Below are 14,956 nucleotides of genomic sequence, written 5' to 3' on the forward strand. Positions count from 1 at the left end.
TTTGACGGGCCACTGGACCGGTTTACAGCTCACCGCCGAACAAGGGGCTCTTTGATGCTTTTATGTAGCCGATTTCGTAAATAATTATCTGGACTCTAGAATCACAAGAATAGGCTCGTAGTCAAAGACTTCCTCCCTGGAAACATACTAACGCCCTAATCAGCATAAGCGGCGAACAGTAAAGCGCATCGTTGAGATCTTGATGCATCAGTTTTGAACTATTTGATCATTCCTACAATTGATTATTTTGCCTTTTCACAGCCATTTTCACGGCAATTAAATGTGCACGTGGAGCTGATGAAACATCCACCTCCTGGATCATTTCATTATTCTTGCGCTGAAGACAGATTTCAAGTTAATGTTTCGCCAAGAGGTCGGTGTCCTATCCTTCATTCCGTCTTGTTCGTACCTTTTCCAATACGAGAAGAGGAACATGTCTCGATATAACATCTACAGTCTGCTGGACTGGATATATGGAGGGGTGGACCCTAAGTTTGAAGGCAACGGAGGGCCCGAGTGTGCCGGCTTCATCTCCCCTCAGCAGAGAATAGTCGAGACTCTGTTCATCACCGCCATCTCTGTGCTGGAGCTGGTGGTGGCTCTCAAAAAAGTAAATGTCCCTAAAGAGGTCCGGGATGTGGGCAAGGATGGACGCCGGACGAAGGAGGACAGCTGGTGCAAGAACTTGTTGCTTGTGCTGCTGTGCATGACGTTTGGGGTGGAGGTCGGGTTCAAGTTTGCCACTAAGACTGTGATTTACCTCCTCAACCCATGCCATGTGGTCACAATGGTGCAAGTAAGTCTAGTTATGATGTAATAAAATGCAATATAACAAGATCTGGGTTGGTAACTGAACGATTGTAGACACTGAACCTCAGGTTACTACAGCCAGCCAGTTACTTAGGAAGTGTAATACTAGTTGATTTTGATTAATTGGTCAGTTACAAATGGGTAGGCTAATTATTAGTTGTTCAAATTATGATTCAACGGTTTATGCCCCATAGTTTGCAGCTTTAACCCTAGAATGCATGTGGGTCAAAAATGACCCAGCGTCTGTATACAATTTAAGACATAATTTTTATATAATGTGGACTTTTGATCTGCCACTCCAGTTATTCCTTAGTTAAGGCATCTTTTAATTTATTTTATTTTATTTATATCATAAGAGAGTTAGCATCAGTTCCCCTAAGTATAGTACGCCATTTTACAAGTTTATAACAATTTATTTAAAAACGTGTTATCCTAGTCCATTGTACTTATATGTTTGTGTGGGTTATTGAGGTGACTCAAAGGAGGAAACATGGCACATTCTTGGAGTGCCCATTGAAACCTGTACAAACAGATACATGATACAATATCTTTGCTTTGTAAAGCTAGGTTTAGATTTAGCCAAGTTACTGAAGATGAAAGGAATATTATGTGAGTAATAAAAGTTAAGCTCAATTAACAGCATTTGTTGCACAATGTTGATTTCCACAAATTAACTTTTATTAAAATAAGCTAAAATTGCTTATTGCTTTGCCCAGAGACATCCTTGTGCGCATCATAATACACAGGATAAACTTTAAAATGTGTTTAAAAGTTGCATCTGATGAGTCCGTTTTTAAAAGAAGTAAAAATATTTCAATGCAATAAAATACATTTGTGCCGGAGTATTAAATTAGTTGGATTGAAAACTTTTCAGATCTACCAACTGTTTTATTCCACCAATATAGACAATCATCTCCAATCTTCCTTTACAAAACTGCTCAATGCTATTATCATAATCAAACTCATTGAAAACATATACTTAAAATCTACAATCTGAAGCCATGACACCAAGCTGTTATTCCTTGTCTTATTAGGAACATGCCTACAGAACATCGACAAATTATATAATATTCATTAAAATGCATGATCACAAAGTGAGAATACCAGCCATTCCAAGATGTTAGAGTTACAAACAAAAGTACAGCACAGGTTAGGTCTAGCATGTGCACTGCTACAGTCGTTGATGACAGGACAGTCAGTCCAATTCTCTTTCATATTATGTTGACAGTGTATCCCAGCTTTCAGGTTAAGATTCATAACACTCTTTTCCAATTAAATGACAAAAATACTATGATGATGAAATCTATAGTTGTTAAGCGACAACTAGTTAGCATGCATGAAAACTTTAGTCAAAATGTAATGATCCCTGTGCAAGGGACCCCATTTTTAAAATATAATGGTAGCTTTATGTTTTAATGTTTAAAGACTCAATAAATAGTGTGTTAGTTACCACATTATGAACTCTGTGTAGAACACTGCTGTCACGGCTTGACATGTCAACTACCCATTTACAGATATATGAAGTGTTATGGTGTGTAAATAATACATGTCCTGAAATCAACCCCTTCAAAACCGGTCTGTATGATGAAACCTTAAACATAGTCTCTATTTTAACTCTTTAGTTATAATGGTTCATGCTTGCACACACACTGCTTTTCCTGGGAAAGCAAATTTCCTGTTTAACATAATAAAATATCTATTGTCTTACACCCACATGTATTCACTTTAAAATTGATGCAGATTTTATTGACTGAACACCAACTGCCCCTCCTTTTAAAATCAACATGAAATAAAATTAAACCTAATTTATTTTATTGTTACACATTTCTGGTCATATTACACATGATCAGCACATATTATTCCAAATATATACAAAAAAAAATGTCATTGTAATCTTTCATTAAAATGTAATAACTTCCTCTGAAATGACTTTTCATTTCCACTGACATTACCGAGGCCGTATGGGCCAGTTAATGTTCAGCAATTGGTTAATACTAACCAGTAGCCAAATAGCTATATAGACATTGCTTTAGAAAACTTGTTTTCAGGTCTGACTCTATTCTGCTACAGAACACCCACTTTGCATGATCCAATCAGTTTCTAATGAATAAAAGCAAAGTCTCTTTCAGGGCAAGTCAGTCCACTCAGCAGCCATCTTTGAAACACTCCCGGGCAGCTATTTTCTATTAAGTGACCACTCCACCAGGAGTGGTGGTGGCGTAGTGGGCTAAAGCATATAACTGGTAATCAGAAGGTTGCCGGTTTGATCCCCACAGCCACCACCATTGTGTCCTTGAGCAAGGCACTTAACTCCAGGTTGCTCCAGGGGATTGTCCCTGTAATAAGTGCACTGTAAGTCGCTTTGGATAAAAGCGTCTGCCAAATACATTAATGTAAATGTAAATGAGTACAACTGACGTAAAAGCACAGCTCCTATCTACTTGAATTGAGGACAGAATGAAATCTCCAAAACATTGGTCAGGATTTCGATCAAAAAACATAGGCATCTGCAGTAAAATCTGACAACAACTGAATCACAAATTTAGCTTCTTTAGCAGATCACACTAATAAATGGTATTTGTCTGGCTGGTCAAGCTAAAGCGTGTTCTCGAGTTGACTGACAGTATCTGAAAGGTGATTGACTCTTTTACCTCTAAAGCAGTACTTCATTTTCTACATCCATCATATTGGGTGTTCCATTTTCTCACATGCTTTTCAAAACGTGTTCTGTCTCAGTCTCTGATAAAATCCAGTCCCGTTCTACAGTTTATACTCGTGGAATATCGTGTTTCACTCAGAAAAAAAATTCACATTAAGTAAGTAAAATAAGTTTTGAATGTCATTTCATGTTGACTGTTAAAATATACAGCAAGAAGATGCAAACCTTTTATCAAGTCAAGCATATTTTCCCATATAATTTTAGTTTTCTATACATCATTCAATATGGCTAATGTGTTCCGCATCAAGGCTATTTACTATTCTCATGGCACAACTTTAATATTTACCAGCATAGTGATCAGATTTGCATGCATGAGTTTATTGACATGCAAAACAATTGGGTCCATGACTGTTGATGCCTGGTAGCATGACATCACAGCAATGACAGGGTGACACCCAGCTTTGATGTTCCTTGGCTGGAGGAAGGGAACATTCTTTCGCACAATCAAGCCGGTTTTACAGTTGAAAAGGGACCCATTTAAAATGGTTCTTCAAAATGTTGTGCACTCAGCTGTGTCCATTTACTGTGGTTAAATACAATCACTCTTTGCATTGGAGTAATCTTCTCAACAGAAAATCTTTGAGGTTCTTTTTCAAGAGAAGTGAATTGCCTTGCATGTAGAAAGATTACAAGCTAAGCATTAAACCGTTCCAACAGAGAAACAATGCTTCACGTTATTGTGATCTGGCATTTGGCAAATCAGTTTATTTTATGTTGATCAAAGAGTTCCTGTTTTTCATGTTTTCTGTGTGAATCAATAAAATGTTAAAAAAGAAAATAAAAAGACTGGTTGAACAACTTTTATGCAGTTTTTGCTATTGGAGCACTCGCAACCCACAATTCTTTGCTTCAATGGAAATGTACATAAATTCTTGGAAATAGTGATGCCGATTTGCCCAAAAAGATGTAATGTTAATTCCCAAGTTGAGCAGTTTTCTTATCTCTCTACATTGTTATAACTCTCCTAAAGTTTACCGCAGAGATTCCCTTCTCATTCAGAGTACTCACACAGGTTGTGAGAAGTACATTCTGTCATAGTAACCATGATATGTTCTGTTTCTGTTTGTCCTACAAAGACATTCTTGTTCGGTATACCACTGCCTTCAAAGGACGCGTCCTACCTAGCAGCAGCCTTCGAAATGAGACCCATTCAGTCGAAAGTTTGGTCTGTGCTTATTGATATTTGAATCACCTTCCCCAGTGGCCGAAGCTGGAAGTTTTGTTGAATGTAAGGGCACTTGTTTCAGGGTGAAATGTCCACTAGGTGGTGCCAAAAATGAAGTTGGATATTTAGTTGTAAATTATGTATTGAAGTCAACAAGAATGCATATATTTATAGGGGTGGGCATTTTTGAATAATTTAGTTGAGTACTCTTACTCACAAAAAATGAGTAATCGGTTACTTGTAAATTAAAATGTACGTTAAAAATAAGAAGAATGACACGTACTTGAAATGTATATTTAGTTTTATTCACAACTGTTACAAAGAAATGTTTCAAAAGCAAATAATTTCAACAAACTATGTTTTCCTTTTTTGGGGGGGGTGTAATGAGTAATGTGCAATGTGCATAAAAAATTTGGGAAAATGTTTTAAAAGAATAACAGTAAAAAAACATTTGCACTTACCCAGAGCTTACATAGAAACCAATACTCATGGCATGAGGGTAATGCACATATATTAATTCTGAGTCTACGTCACAATTTTATAATTTTGCATGTTATTATTCAGAAGAACAAGTGGTAAAAGTAGTTTCTTTTTAATTGATTTCACGCACATACATACATGTATTGATCTGAAAAGCTTTAGAGTTTCTTGCACCACTTATAATTTTTTCCACCATAAAAGCAGAAACTCATCAGTTGGTTTGCATGACTCTAACTAGAATTGAAAATAAATAGAGTAGAATTCAATGACAATCAGTTGAATTCCCCCCATGGACTCAGTTGTGACTGAGATGTAGTGAGAGATTCAAAGGGAAAATACAGTGTAATTCAGCATTGCTCATTGCAGGCAAATTAATTTGCAATATTCAAGTGTTGTTTTTCATATTCAACTAGCTGGTGCAGAACGAGTACTCGATTAGTCGAGTACATCTCTAATAAATAATTAACTCAACCCCCTAACCCAAATCCTAAAACTGTTAGTGTAGTAAAAATATATATTTAGAGCAAAAATGCAACCTCTGAAATCATGGTTACAGTTGTTAAGCGAACCCCACGGGAACCGAACCCATAGCTCAGAGGTTGTTCATTCAACATGCTATCTGTAGAGCTAGAGAGAAATGTGATCACTTATGAATTGATACAAAATGTCTGATGGTGGTTGGCGCTTGTCAGTAATTCAGCAGTATGGGGTAGATTTCAGGGTACACAAAATTTCAGAAGCAACACGACGATAATTGATGTGATGTATCACCTTGCTGCTTAACGAAATATCACCAGCATTATCAATCAGTGTATATACTGTGAATATTCCAAATATAGAGCATAGCATTACCAGTCATTAACCTTTTCTGCAAGCAAAGCTTTACGATATAATAAACAACCAGACCAAGAAATCTTCATTGCTTTTGCAGATAACACTTTATTTTAGTGTTTATGTTATTGTGTATTTAAATAATTGCAGAGTAATGCTAAGGAAATACATTGTGTGTGCCTTTCAGTGGTTCTACTTATGTCAGTATACTCATGTATACAAGTCGTATTTTAATAAGGTCATGAGTCTTATCATTAGCTGGTAAATATTAAAGCTGGTTTAGTGGGGAATTGTAAACAGCCTAAATGAGGTACTCAAACATAAGCCAGTTTGATAAACCAATAACATGCTGAGGGGGTTATGAGGGAAATAAGATTGGCATTATAACATATAAAATGAACCCTAACCAACATTTAACCTTACCAGATATTTTAGCAATTGTTTTGTCTTATTAGAGTACAGCGTTATTCACCGCATTCTACCCCAATATCATGATATGTTTTTCCTGTACCTTTTGGACAAGAAAGCAATATAAGGTATTTTTACTTGAGAATGTAATTGCAGCATACAGGAAAGCTGAAAAAATAAAGGCATTAGAACTTACAAGTATACTTTTGGATGAAAGATTTTTAATTCATTCAGTCAAGCAAATTTTTAAATTGAACTTTTCTCTTAAACCGTTAAGCTAATAATATAATTTGTAACAAACTTTAATTAGAAATGCAGCTTGTTTTAAGCAAATACTGTAGAAGCATTTTTCTCTATTGCTCTCAGTCTGTAGATAATTGCTCAGTGTTCTTTGTGTTTTTCTTTAGATCAGTATGGTACCAGTTGAGTTTGTCCAGCTGAAAAACAGCAAACGTGCACACAAAATAAAGCTTATTTGCTACCCAGATTTCCTGAAAACTTTAGAATAGAAAGAGATTACCTCTTTAAATTTCTGATGTATGAGGAAGATGTTTGTAGGCACATTTATAAAAAATATGTCAGAAAACGTTTTTAGGGCCTTTGCACACCAAACAAATTTTCGATATATTGAAAATACTACAGCTAAACATTATATGATGTTTTACCGTGTGAATTTCATACTTTTTTTTTTTTTTTTAAATGTACAGTAATTTCAAATCTACGGAAGAGGATTAGGGCCAAGCAATAATAAAAAAATAAAGCCATCTCGAGAATAAAGTCATTATAATGCGAGATTAAACTCGTTAAATTTCGAGAAAAAAGTCGAAATACAATCTTGAGAATAAACTCATTAAATATCGAGAATAAAGTCATTATAATGCGAGATTAAACTCGTTAAATGTCAAGAAAAAAGTCGAAATACAATCTTGAGAATAAACTCATTAAATATCGAGAATAAAGTCGTTGTGTTTCGAGAAAAACTCGATTAAGTTTAATCTCGCATTATAATGACTTTATTCTCGATATTTAATGAGTTTATTCTCAAGATTGTATTTCGACTTTTTCTTGACATTTAACGAGTTTAATCTCGCATTATAATGACTTTATTCTCGATATTTAATGAGTTTATTCTCAAGATTGTATTTCGACTTTTTCTTGACATTTAACGAGTTTAATCTCGCATTATAATGACTTTATTCTCGATATTTAATGAGTTTATTCTCAAGATTGTATTTCGACTTTTTTCTTGACATTTAATCGAGTTTAATCTCGCATTATAATGACTTTATTCTCGATATTTAATGAGTTTATTCTCAAGATTGTATTTCGACTTTTTTCTCGAAATTTAACGAGTTTAATCTCGCATTATAATGACTTTATTCTGATTTTCACTATTGGTCTTCCTCCCAAGCTGCTCTTAATGTCTGAAAAAGGAAATGCTGGCCTCCTTTTGACAGCTGCTATTAAGTCATGCCAATCAAAATGAATACTGCTTTGGATAAAGCTGTTTTATGGCTGTAGATTTTGCCAGACAGGGCTCAACAATAAGGATTTTCAGTTCCACTTTACAATTAGGTTCTGTTCGTTAACATTTGTTAATGCATTAGGTATCATGAACAAACAATGAACATATTTACAGCATTTATTAATCTTTGTTAATTTTAGTAAATAAAAATACAATTGTTAGGTCATGTTAGTTCAGTGTATCATGTAAAGTTAACTTGTACAACTTTTGATTTTAAAAATGCATTAGTATACAGTATGTTGAAATTAACATTAACTAAGGTTAATACATGCTGTAAAGGTATTGTTCATTGTTAGTTCATGTTAACTAATGTTGTTAACTACTGTTATCAAATGGAAATTTATTGTAAATCGATACCAGCTTTTTTTCTTTTGGGATAACGTTTAAATTTTACATGGCCTGGCAACATGAAAAAAAAAAATACATTTAGAAACTTTTTAACAACATATTTTTAAATGGTCAGAAGCAAAGTATTTTTTTAAAATTAAATATTTATGATGCTGTCAGCAAATAAAAAAATTATATATACCTATACATAATCTACAAACATGAGTTCTAAACTCTGGTTGGAATAGGCCAGAACCTTTGTGATGTGTCTGGACAGTAAACGGACATACACACCACAAAAACACACAACAGTGATTCAGTGTTAAAAAAGCCTATTCACAGTATTTGTTTATTTATTAATGTATTTTTATACAAAATCTGCATTCACATGACTCACTGTAGCATGATGTTATTTTATGTGGCGCTCCAAATGGCGCAAATCATATGAATGCGGCTTCACGATAGCAAAATGTATTTGTATAGCACTTTACACAACAGGCATTGTTTCAAAACGGCTGTACATTAAATTATGGAAACAGAAATAACAGAAAATTTATAAATATAATGCCAATATTAGTTATTTATTTTTAGAACTGTTAGTGGTTAAAATTAGTAAACAAAGTGTTGCGGGTCAATGGTTAAACAAAATGATTTTGGTGTTTTAGTGTTAATGTCCTTGAAGTGATCCTGAATTAACTGAGGAAATATCCTTGAAATTATCCTGAATTAACTGAGGAAATACATGTCTCAACTCAACTCAGTTTTATTTATAAAGCACTTTCAAAAACCACACTGGGTACCAAAGTGCTGTACATGGAGTAATAAAAAATAAATAAAATCACATTAATACAGCTTAAGAATGCAAAAAAACATTTAAAACCTATAAAACAAGAATAAGATAAAATCTACCTAGTACAAATTATAATGCAATTAATTAAAAGCTAGGGAAAATAAATACGTTTTTAAGGCACCCTGGAAAGAGAATAGAGACGGAGATGATTTTATGACCAATGGAAGCTCATTCCAAAGTCTAGGGGCTGCCACCGCAAAAGCTCTATCACCTTTAGTTTTTAGGCGAGATCGAGGAACTGACAGACACAGCTGATCACTAGAGCAGAGAGACCTTGAAGGTTGATTCAAACTTATTAAAGCAGAGATGTACTCAGGTGCAAGACCATGAAGAGCCTTAAACACATACATCAACACTTTGTACTTGATTCTTTATTGGATCGGTAACCAATGTAGTGAAATCAAAACTGGGGTGATATGGTCTCTTTTCCTGGTTCCAGTTAAAAGCCTAGCAGCTGAATTTTGGACCAGCTGCAGGCGAGAGAGAGAGGCCTGACTCACACCCAGATACAAAGCATTACAATAGTCCAATCGAGAGGACACAAAGGCATGCACAACCTTCTCCAAATCATCAAAAGAAAGGATGGGCTTCAACCTTGCCATAGTTCTAAGATGGAAAAAACTATTTTTAACCACAGCATTTATTTGTCGATCAAACCTGAGCTCAGAGTCGAATATAACACCCAGGTTTTTTACTTAGGGAAGTTTTTCCCTGGAAGCAGTGACAAATTTCTTTCTAAATTTAAGTCACATCCCTTTGACCAAAAACAATAAACTCTGACTTATCCTCATTTAATTGAAGAAAGTTGTTTGCCAGCCAACACTTCACATCGGCCATGCATTTATGCAGAGACTCAAAAGAGTGGTGATTCCCATGTTTAATAGGAAAGTAAATTTGAGAGTCATCAGCATACAGATGATAGTGTATGCCATGCCTTTCAAAGATCTTTCGTAACGGAAGCATGTAGAGGGAGAATAAAACGGGTCCCAAAATGGAGCCCTGAGGAACCCCACATGTTAAAGGAACAACTGATGAATAACAGTTCTCTAAACAGACTGAAATCGTTCTACCCTTGAGATATGAGGAGACCCAATCCAAGGCTAACCCCTGAATACCAACCTGGTCTCTTAGGCGATTGATAAGTATGTCATGATCAACCGTATCGAAAGCGGCACTAAGATCCAGCAGCAGAAGACCAACAGGACTACCAGAATCCACACCTAATAAAATATCATTTAAAACTGTCAACAGAGATGACTCTGTGCTATGACCAGCTCTGAAGCCTGACTGAAATTGATCGAGCAAATTATTGATGGCTAAAAAATCATTTAATTGTGCAAGCACCGTCTTCTCTAATATTTTTGACATAAAGGATAATTTTGATATAGGTCTAAAGCTGTTCATATCAGATGAAACAAAGTTTGCTTTCTTAAGAAGAGGCTGAATAACAGCATGCTTAAAGCAGTTGGGAACAATACCAGTGGTCAGGCTACTGTTAATAATCGATAACACACTTGGACCAATTGATTCCACCACCTCTTTAAACAAAGTGGATGGAATAACATCACACATAGAACCAGTAGGCTTCATATGTGCAATTATATGTTTGAGTTGAGACAGGGACACAGGTACAAAACAGGTCAATAGATTTTGCGGAACAGGATAGGTAACAGGATCATTACTAGTAGGTAAGATTTGTGAGCGTATACCAGAAATTTTAACAGTAAAAAATTTTAAAAACTGCTCACATGTGTCCACCGAAGGGGAGATGGGAGTAAGGGCAACTGGATGAAGAAATGATGTAATAGTAGAAAAGAGAACTTTAGCATTATGACAGTTCTTTGAAATGATATTAGAAAAATAGCTTGATCTGGCTAATTTAACTGTTCTTTGAAATTTAGTCAAACAGTCTCTCAAAATTTCATAGGACACTTGTAGTTTATCTTTAAGCCACTTTCAGCTCAGCCTTCCTGCACTCCTGCCTAAGAGCACGGGTATTACTATTCAACCAGGGCTGAGCCTTGACTTTTTCTTCCTAATTTTTAATGGAGCCACAGTGTTTAAGATGCCAGAACATGACAAGTTGAACTGGGAGACCAAATCCTCAGGCCCCATATCAGAAAAAGGAGACTCCAGCAGTGATTTCAGTGGAGAAACATTAAAAGCAGCTGAAAAACTACTAGCAGTAGAGGGAGTGATAAAACGAGATGTGACAGCAACAGGGCCATCATTAACTTGATCACTGCATGAAAAATGTGGGTTAAAAATAACAGTCTTGTGGTCTGAGAACACAGTGTCAGCAATTTGCACATTGCTGATAGAAAACCCAGAGATAAAACCAGATCAAGGGTATGACCACATATATGTGTAGGGCCAGCAACACTCTGAAATAAACCAAAAGAATCTAATAAATTAACAAACTCTTTGACCAGTGGTCTCGAAGGACAACACACGTGAATATTAAAATCCCCCAAAATTAAAATGCTATCTGAGCAAGGAATAATAGCAGATAAAAAATCTGAGAACTCATTTATAAAATCTTTGTTATATGACGGTGGTCTGTAGATGAGGGCACATAACACAGATTTAAATGAATTCAGCATAATAAGCTGAGCTTCAAATGTAAAAAACGCCTCGGTGGACAGAAGCCTGCATTTGAACTTGTTTTTAAAAATAACTGCAAGGCCCCCACCCCTACCGACTGCCCTAGGTGAGCTAAAATAACTACAGTCGGGAGGTAAAAGTTCTGAAATAGGAGCCATGTCGCCGTTGCTGAGCCAAGTCTCCGTAACAAATAAAAAATCCAATTTCTGAGAGAGAAAAAGATCGTTCAGTATAAAAGACATGTTAGAGAGATCTTGCATTGATCAAAGCCATTGTCACAGAGATAGAGTCAGACGAAAGATGAGAAGTCACATATGTATTTCCCGACCTACTGCTACCCAGGGTACGTAGGTTGTTTAGGTTAGCACCGTGGCCTTCATGCCGCCACCTCGAAACCACGGTCCGCGATGGTCGCCACCCTGATCCAGATGAAGTTGGATGTACAGGCACCAAATATGAACCCCTCAGAGTCGGCAGCACTTCAACACCATCCCGCTCTGAGGCCACAGATGAGAAGAAAGTAATCCTTTGCGACTTCTTCGACCTCACTAATAGTCCAGCCCGCTTTCGACGCCTCCTTCGCCGTTTCCTCCGCAAGCACATACACCCAGGCAGGTGGCAGACTTGCGTCAGCGTGACTGGCGCAGCATGAGAAGGGAACCACCAGTTGACACTGGGATCACGTATCAAACAGTCAGTTACCTCCGTTCATAAATTTAAAAGAGCCAAGCGATCATAGACCAGAACACAGCAAACCATGCGAGAAATAAAGCCAATGATAAAGATAAAAATGTAGATGCATTGTCCTTTGATTTTGGCTGATGAAGTCTTTTGTTAGTGGTTATTTCATTGTCTATGTAGTTCTTTTTTTTTTCTTTTAGTTTTGTCCCTCCTTTGACAGCTGATATAGGTATCATTCAGTGAGAGCATTGCAGTCCAGCTGTTATCTTATGGCAAGTCATTTTGGTGAACTTCATCCTGAGCCCATGTTTCAGACAGAGGCTCATGAAGAATCCCATGGCTTTGAGTTTGCATCAGTTCATACTCTGTGAAGTCTGTCTTAGTAGACTTAAGTGAAGTCTGGCTGGCATGTGCTGGCACATGCTTTAATTGGTCATCATCACTCTCTTCACTTTACATTTACATTTATGCATTTGGCAGACGCTTTTATCCAAAGTGACTTACAGTGCACTTATTACAGGGACAATCCCCCCGGAGCAACCTGGAGTTAAGTGCCTTTCTCAAGGACAGAATGGTGGTGGCTGTGGGGATCGAACCAGCGACCTTCTGAGTAACAGTAATGTGCTTTAGCCCAATACACCACCACCACCACTCCATGATCTCCATGATCCTTTATGATCGGAGATAAATCTGGCAGGCTCTGGTAACCTCAGGATATAGTCCCGAGTTTGAGACAGGGAAAGAAATAGAAAACAATTAGCGTAAATGCCACTCACTTAAAAGCAGGGTTAAAGAATAAGAGAAGTGTTTACGGTTCCAGCAGACTTAACTAAAGCAGCATAACTGTGAATTGAGTGATAAATTAGGTGTATGCCTGGTAGATAGTCTAGAGTTAAACTGAGAGAGTGTGTTTGCGTACCCCGCCTCCGGACATACGGGTATAAAGGCGGGGAAATACGTCTAGTTCATTCAGAATTTTTCTGAGGAGCTGGAAATGGTCCGGCCACAAAAGTGGCTCGGCTCAGCGACGTGGCCGGGAGGACACAACGTCTCGTTCCCTCCATCAGGAAATGGAGGTTACATACGTAACCTAGACGTTCCCCGTCTCTCGTTCACTTCGACTTTCGTTGTGTCGAAGAAGCGCACTAGGGGTACAGTTTAAATCACGATCCACCCGGTCAGTCCGTCAGCGTGTACCGAGTTCTACCGGCTTGGACCTGAGAAAACACGGGACGATACTGACTCAACCCTGAGATTGTAGAATATCGCAAAGGTATTAGGTGTTGCCCAAACCGCTGCTCTGCTTATGTCTGCCAGGGAGGTGCCTCTGGCCAGTGCCCACGAGGATGCAACACTCCTTGTTGAGTGTGCTCGGACCCGCAAGGAGGGGTGCACGGCCTGGGTGTGATAGGCCAACCTCTGGGCGCCTCTTAGGAACCTGATAATTAAGTCGTGCTTACCCAAAGACTTGCCATCTACTGCGTCGTGGTGGGCCACGATAGCAGCTACGTACATCTCCAAGGTGGAAGGAGACAGCCTCCCCTCCAACCTCTCCTGCAGAAATGAGAGCACTGACCTAACTGTGCACCTCTTTGGGTCTTCAGTCTGGGAAGAAAACCAATTCACGAACAAGCGCCACTTCAGGGCGTAAAGTTGCCTGGTAGAGGGAGCTCTGGCTTGTTTGATCATGTCTACGACAGCAGGTGGTAGATCAGCTAGATCTTCCGCGTCCCGTCCAGGGGCCAGACGTGGACGTTCCAGAGGTCTGGGTGCGGATGCCAGTGCGTGCCCCGTCCCTGAGAAAGAAGGTCCTTCCTCAGTGGAATTTGCCAGGGAGGGGCTGTCGTGAGGAATATGAGGTCCGAGAAACAAGCCCGGGTGGGCCAGTAGGGAGCCACTAGGGTGACTTGTTCTTGGAGTGGTGGTGGTGTAGTGGTCTAAAGAACATAACTGGTAAACTGGTAATCAGAATGTCGCTGGTTCAATCCCCACAGCCACCACCATTATGTTCTTGAGAAAGGCACTTAACTCCAGGTTGCTCCGGGGGGATTGTCCCTGTAATAAGTGCACTTTAAGTCGCTTTGGATAAAAGCATCTGCCAAATGCATAAATGTAAATGTAAATGTTCCTTGTCCTCCCTGACCTTGCACAGCACCTGTGAAAGAAGGCTAAATGGGGGAAATGCATACTTGTGCAGCCCCGAGGGCCAGCTGTGTGCCAGTGTCTCTGCCCTGAGGGCAGCCTCTGTTTGGGCATACCAGAGCGGGCAATGGGAGGTCTCTCGGGAGGCAAACGGGTCTACCTGAGCCTTGCCGAACCATTCCCAATTCAGCTGAACTGACTGGGGGTGAAGCCTCCACTCTCCACTGGGCAAGCGTTGTCGTGACAGCACGTCCGCTACCACATTGAGGTTGCCCGGAATGTGAGTGACGCTTGCTCCAAAGGAGGAGACGACGGGCGAGTTGTGACATGTGGCGGGATTTATGTACGGTGGTGCAGTCTGACCTGATCAAGACGTGTTTGTCCCGAACTTATGGGAGAAACGTCCGCAGGGAA

General features: G+C 38.4%; 1 protein-coding gene across 1 annotated transcript in view; it reads left to right on the top strand.

The window, feature by feature from the left end:
* Positions 1-14,956, top strand: part of LOC127625343 (transmembrane protein 164) — a 50,637-nt gene continuing 35,681 nt past the window's right edge. The window contains exon 1 of the mRNA XM_052100588.1: positions 1-796. Coding sequence (XP_051956548.1) covers positions 359-796 — 438 coding nt within the window. The 5' untranslated portion in view covers positions 1-358. The remainder of the gene's footprint in view (positions 797-14,956) is intronic.

The sequence above is a fragment of the Xyrauchen texanus genome, chromosome 31 (genome assembly GCF_025860055.1).
Source record: "Xyrauchen texanus isolate HMW12.3.18 chromosome 31, RBS_HiC_50CHRs, whole genome shotgun sequence".
Classification (NCBI taxonomy): domain Eukaryota; kingdom Metazoa; phylum Chordata; class Actinopteri; order Cypriniformes; family Catostomidae; genus Xyrauchen; species Xyrauchen texanus.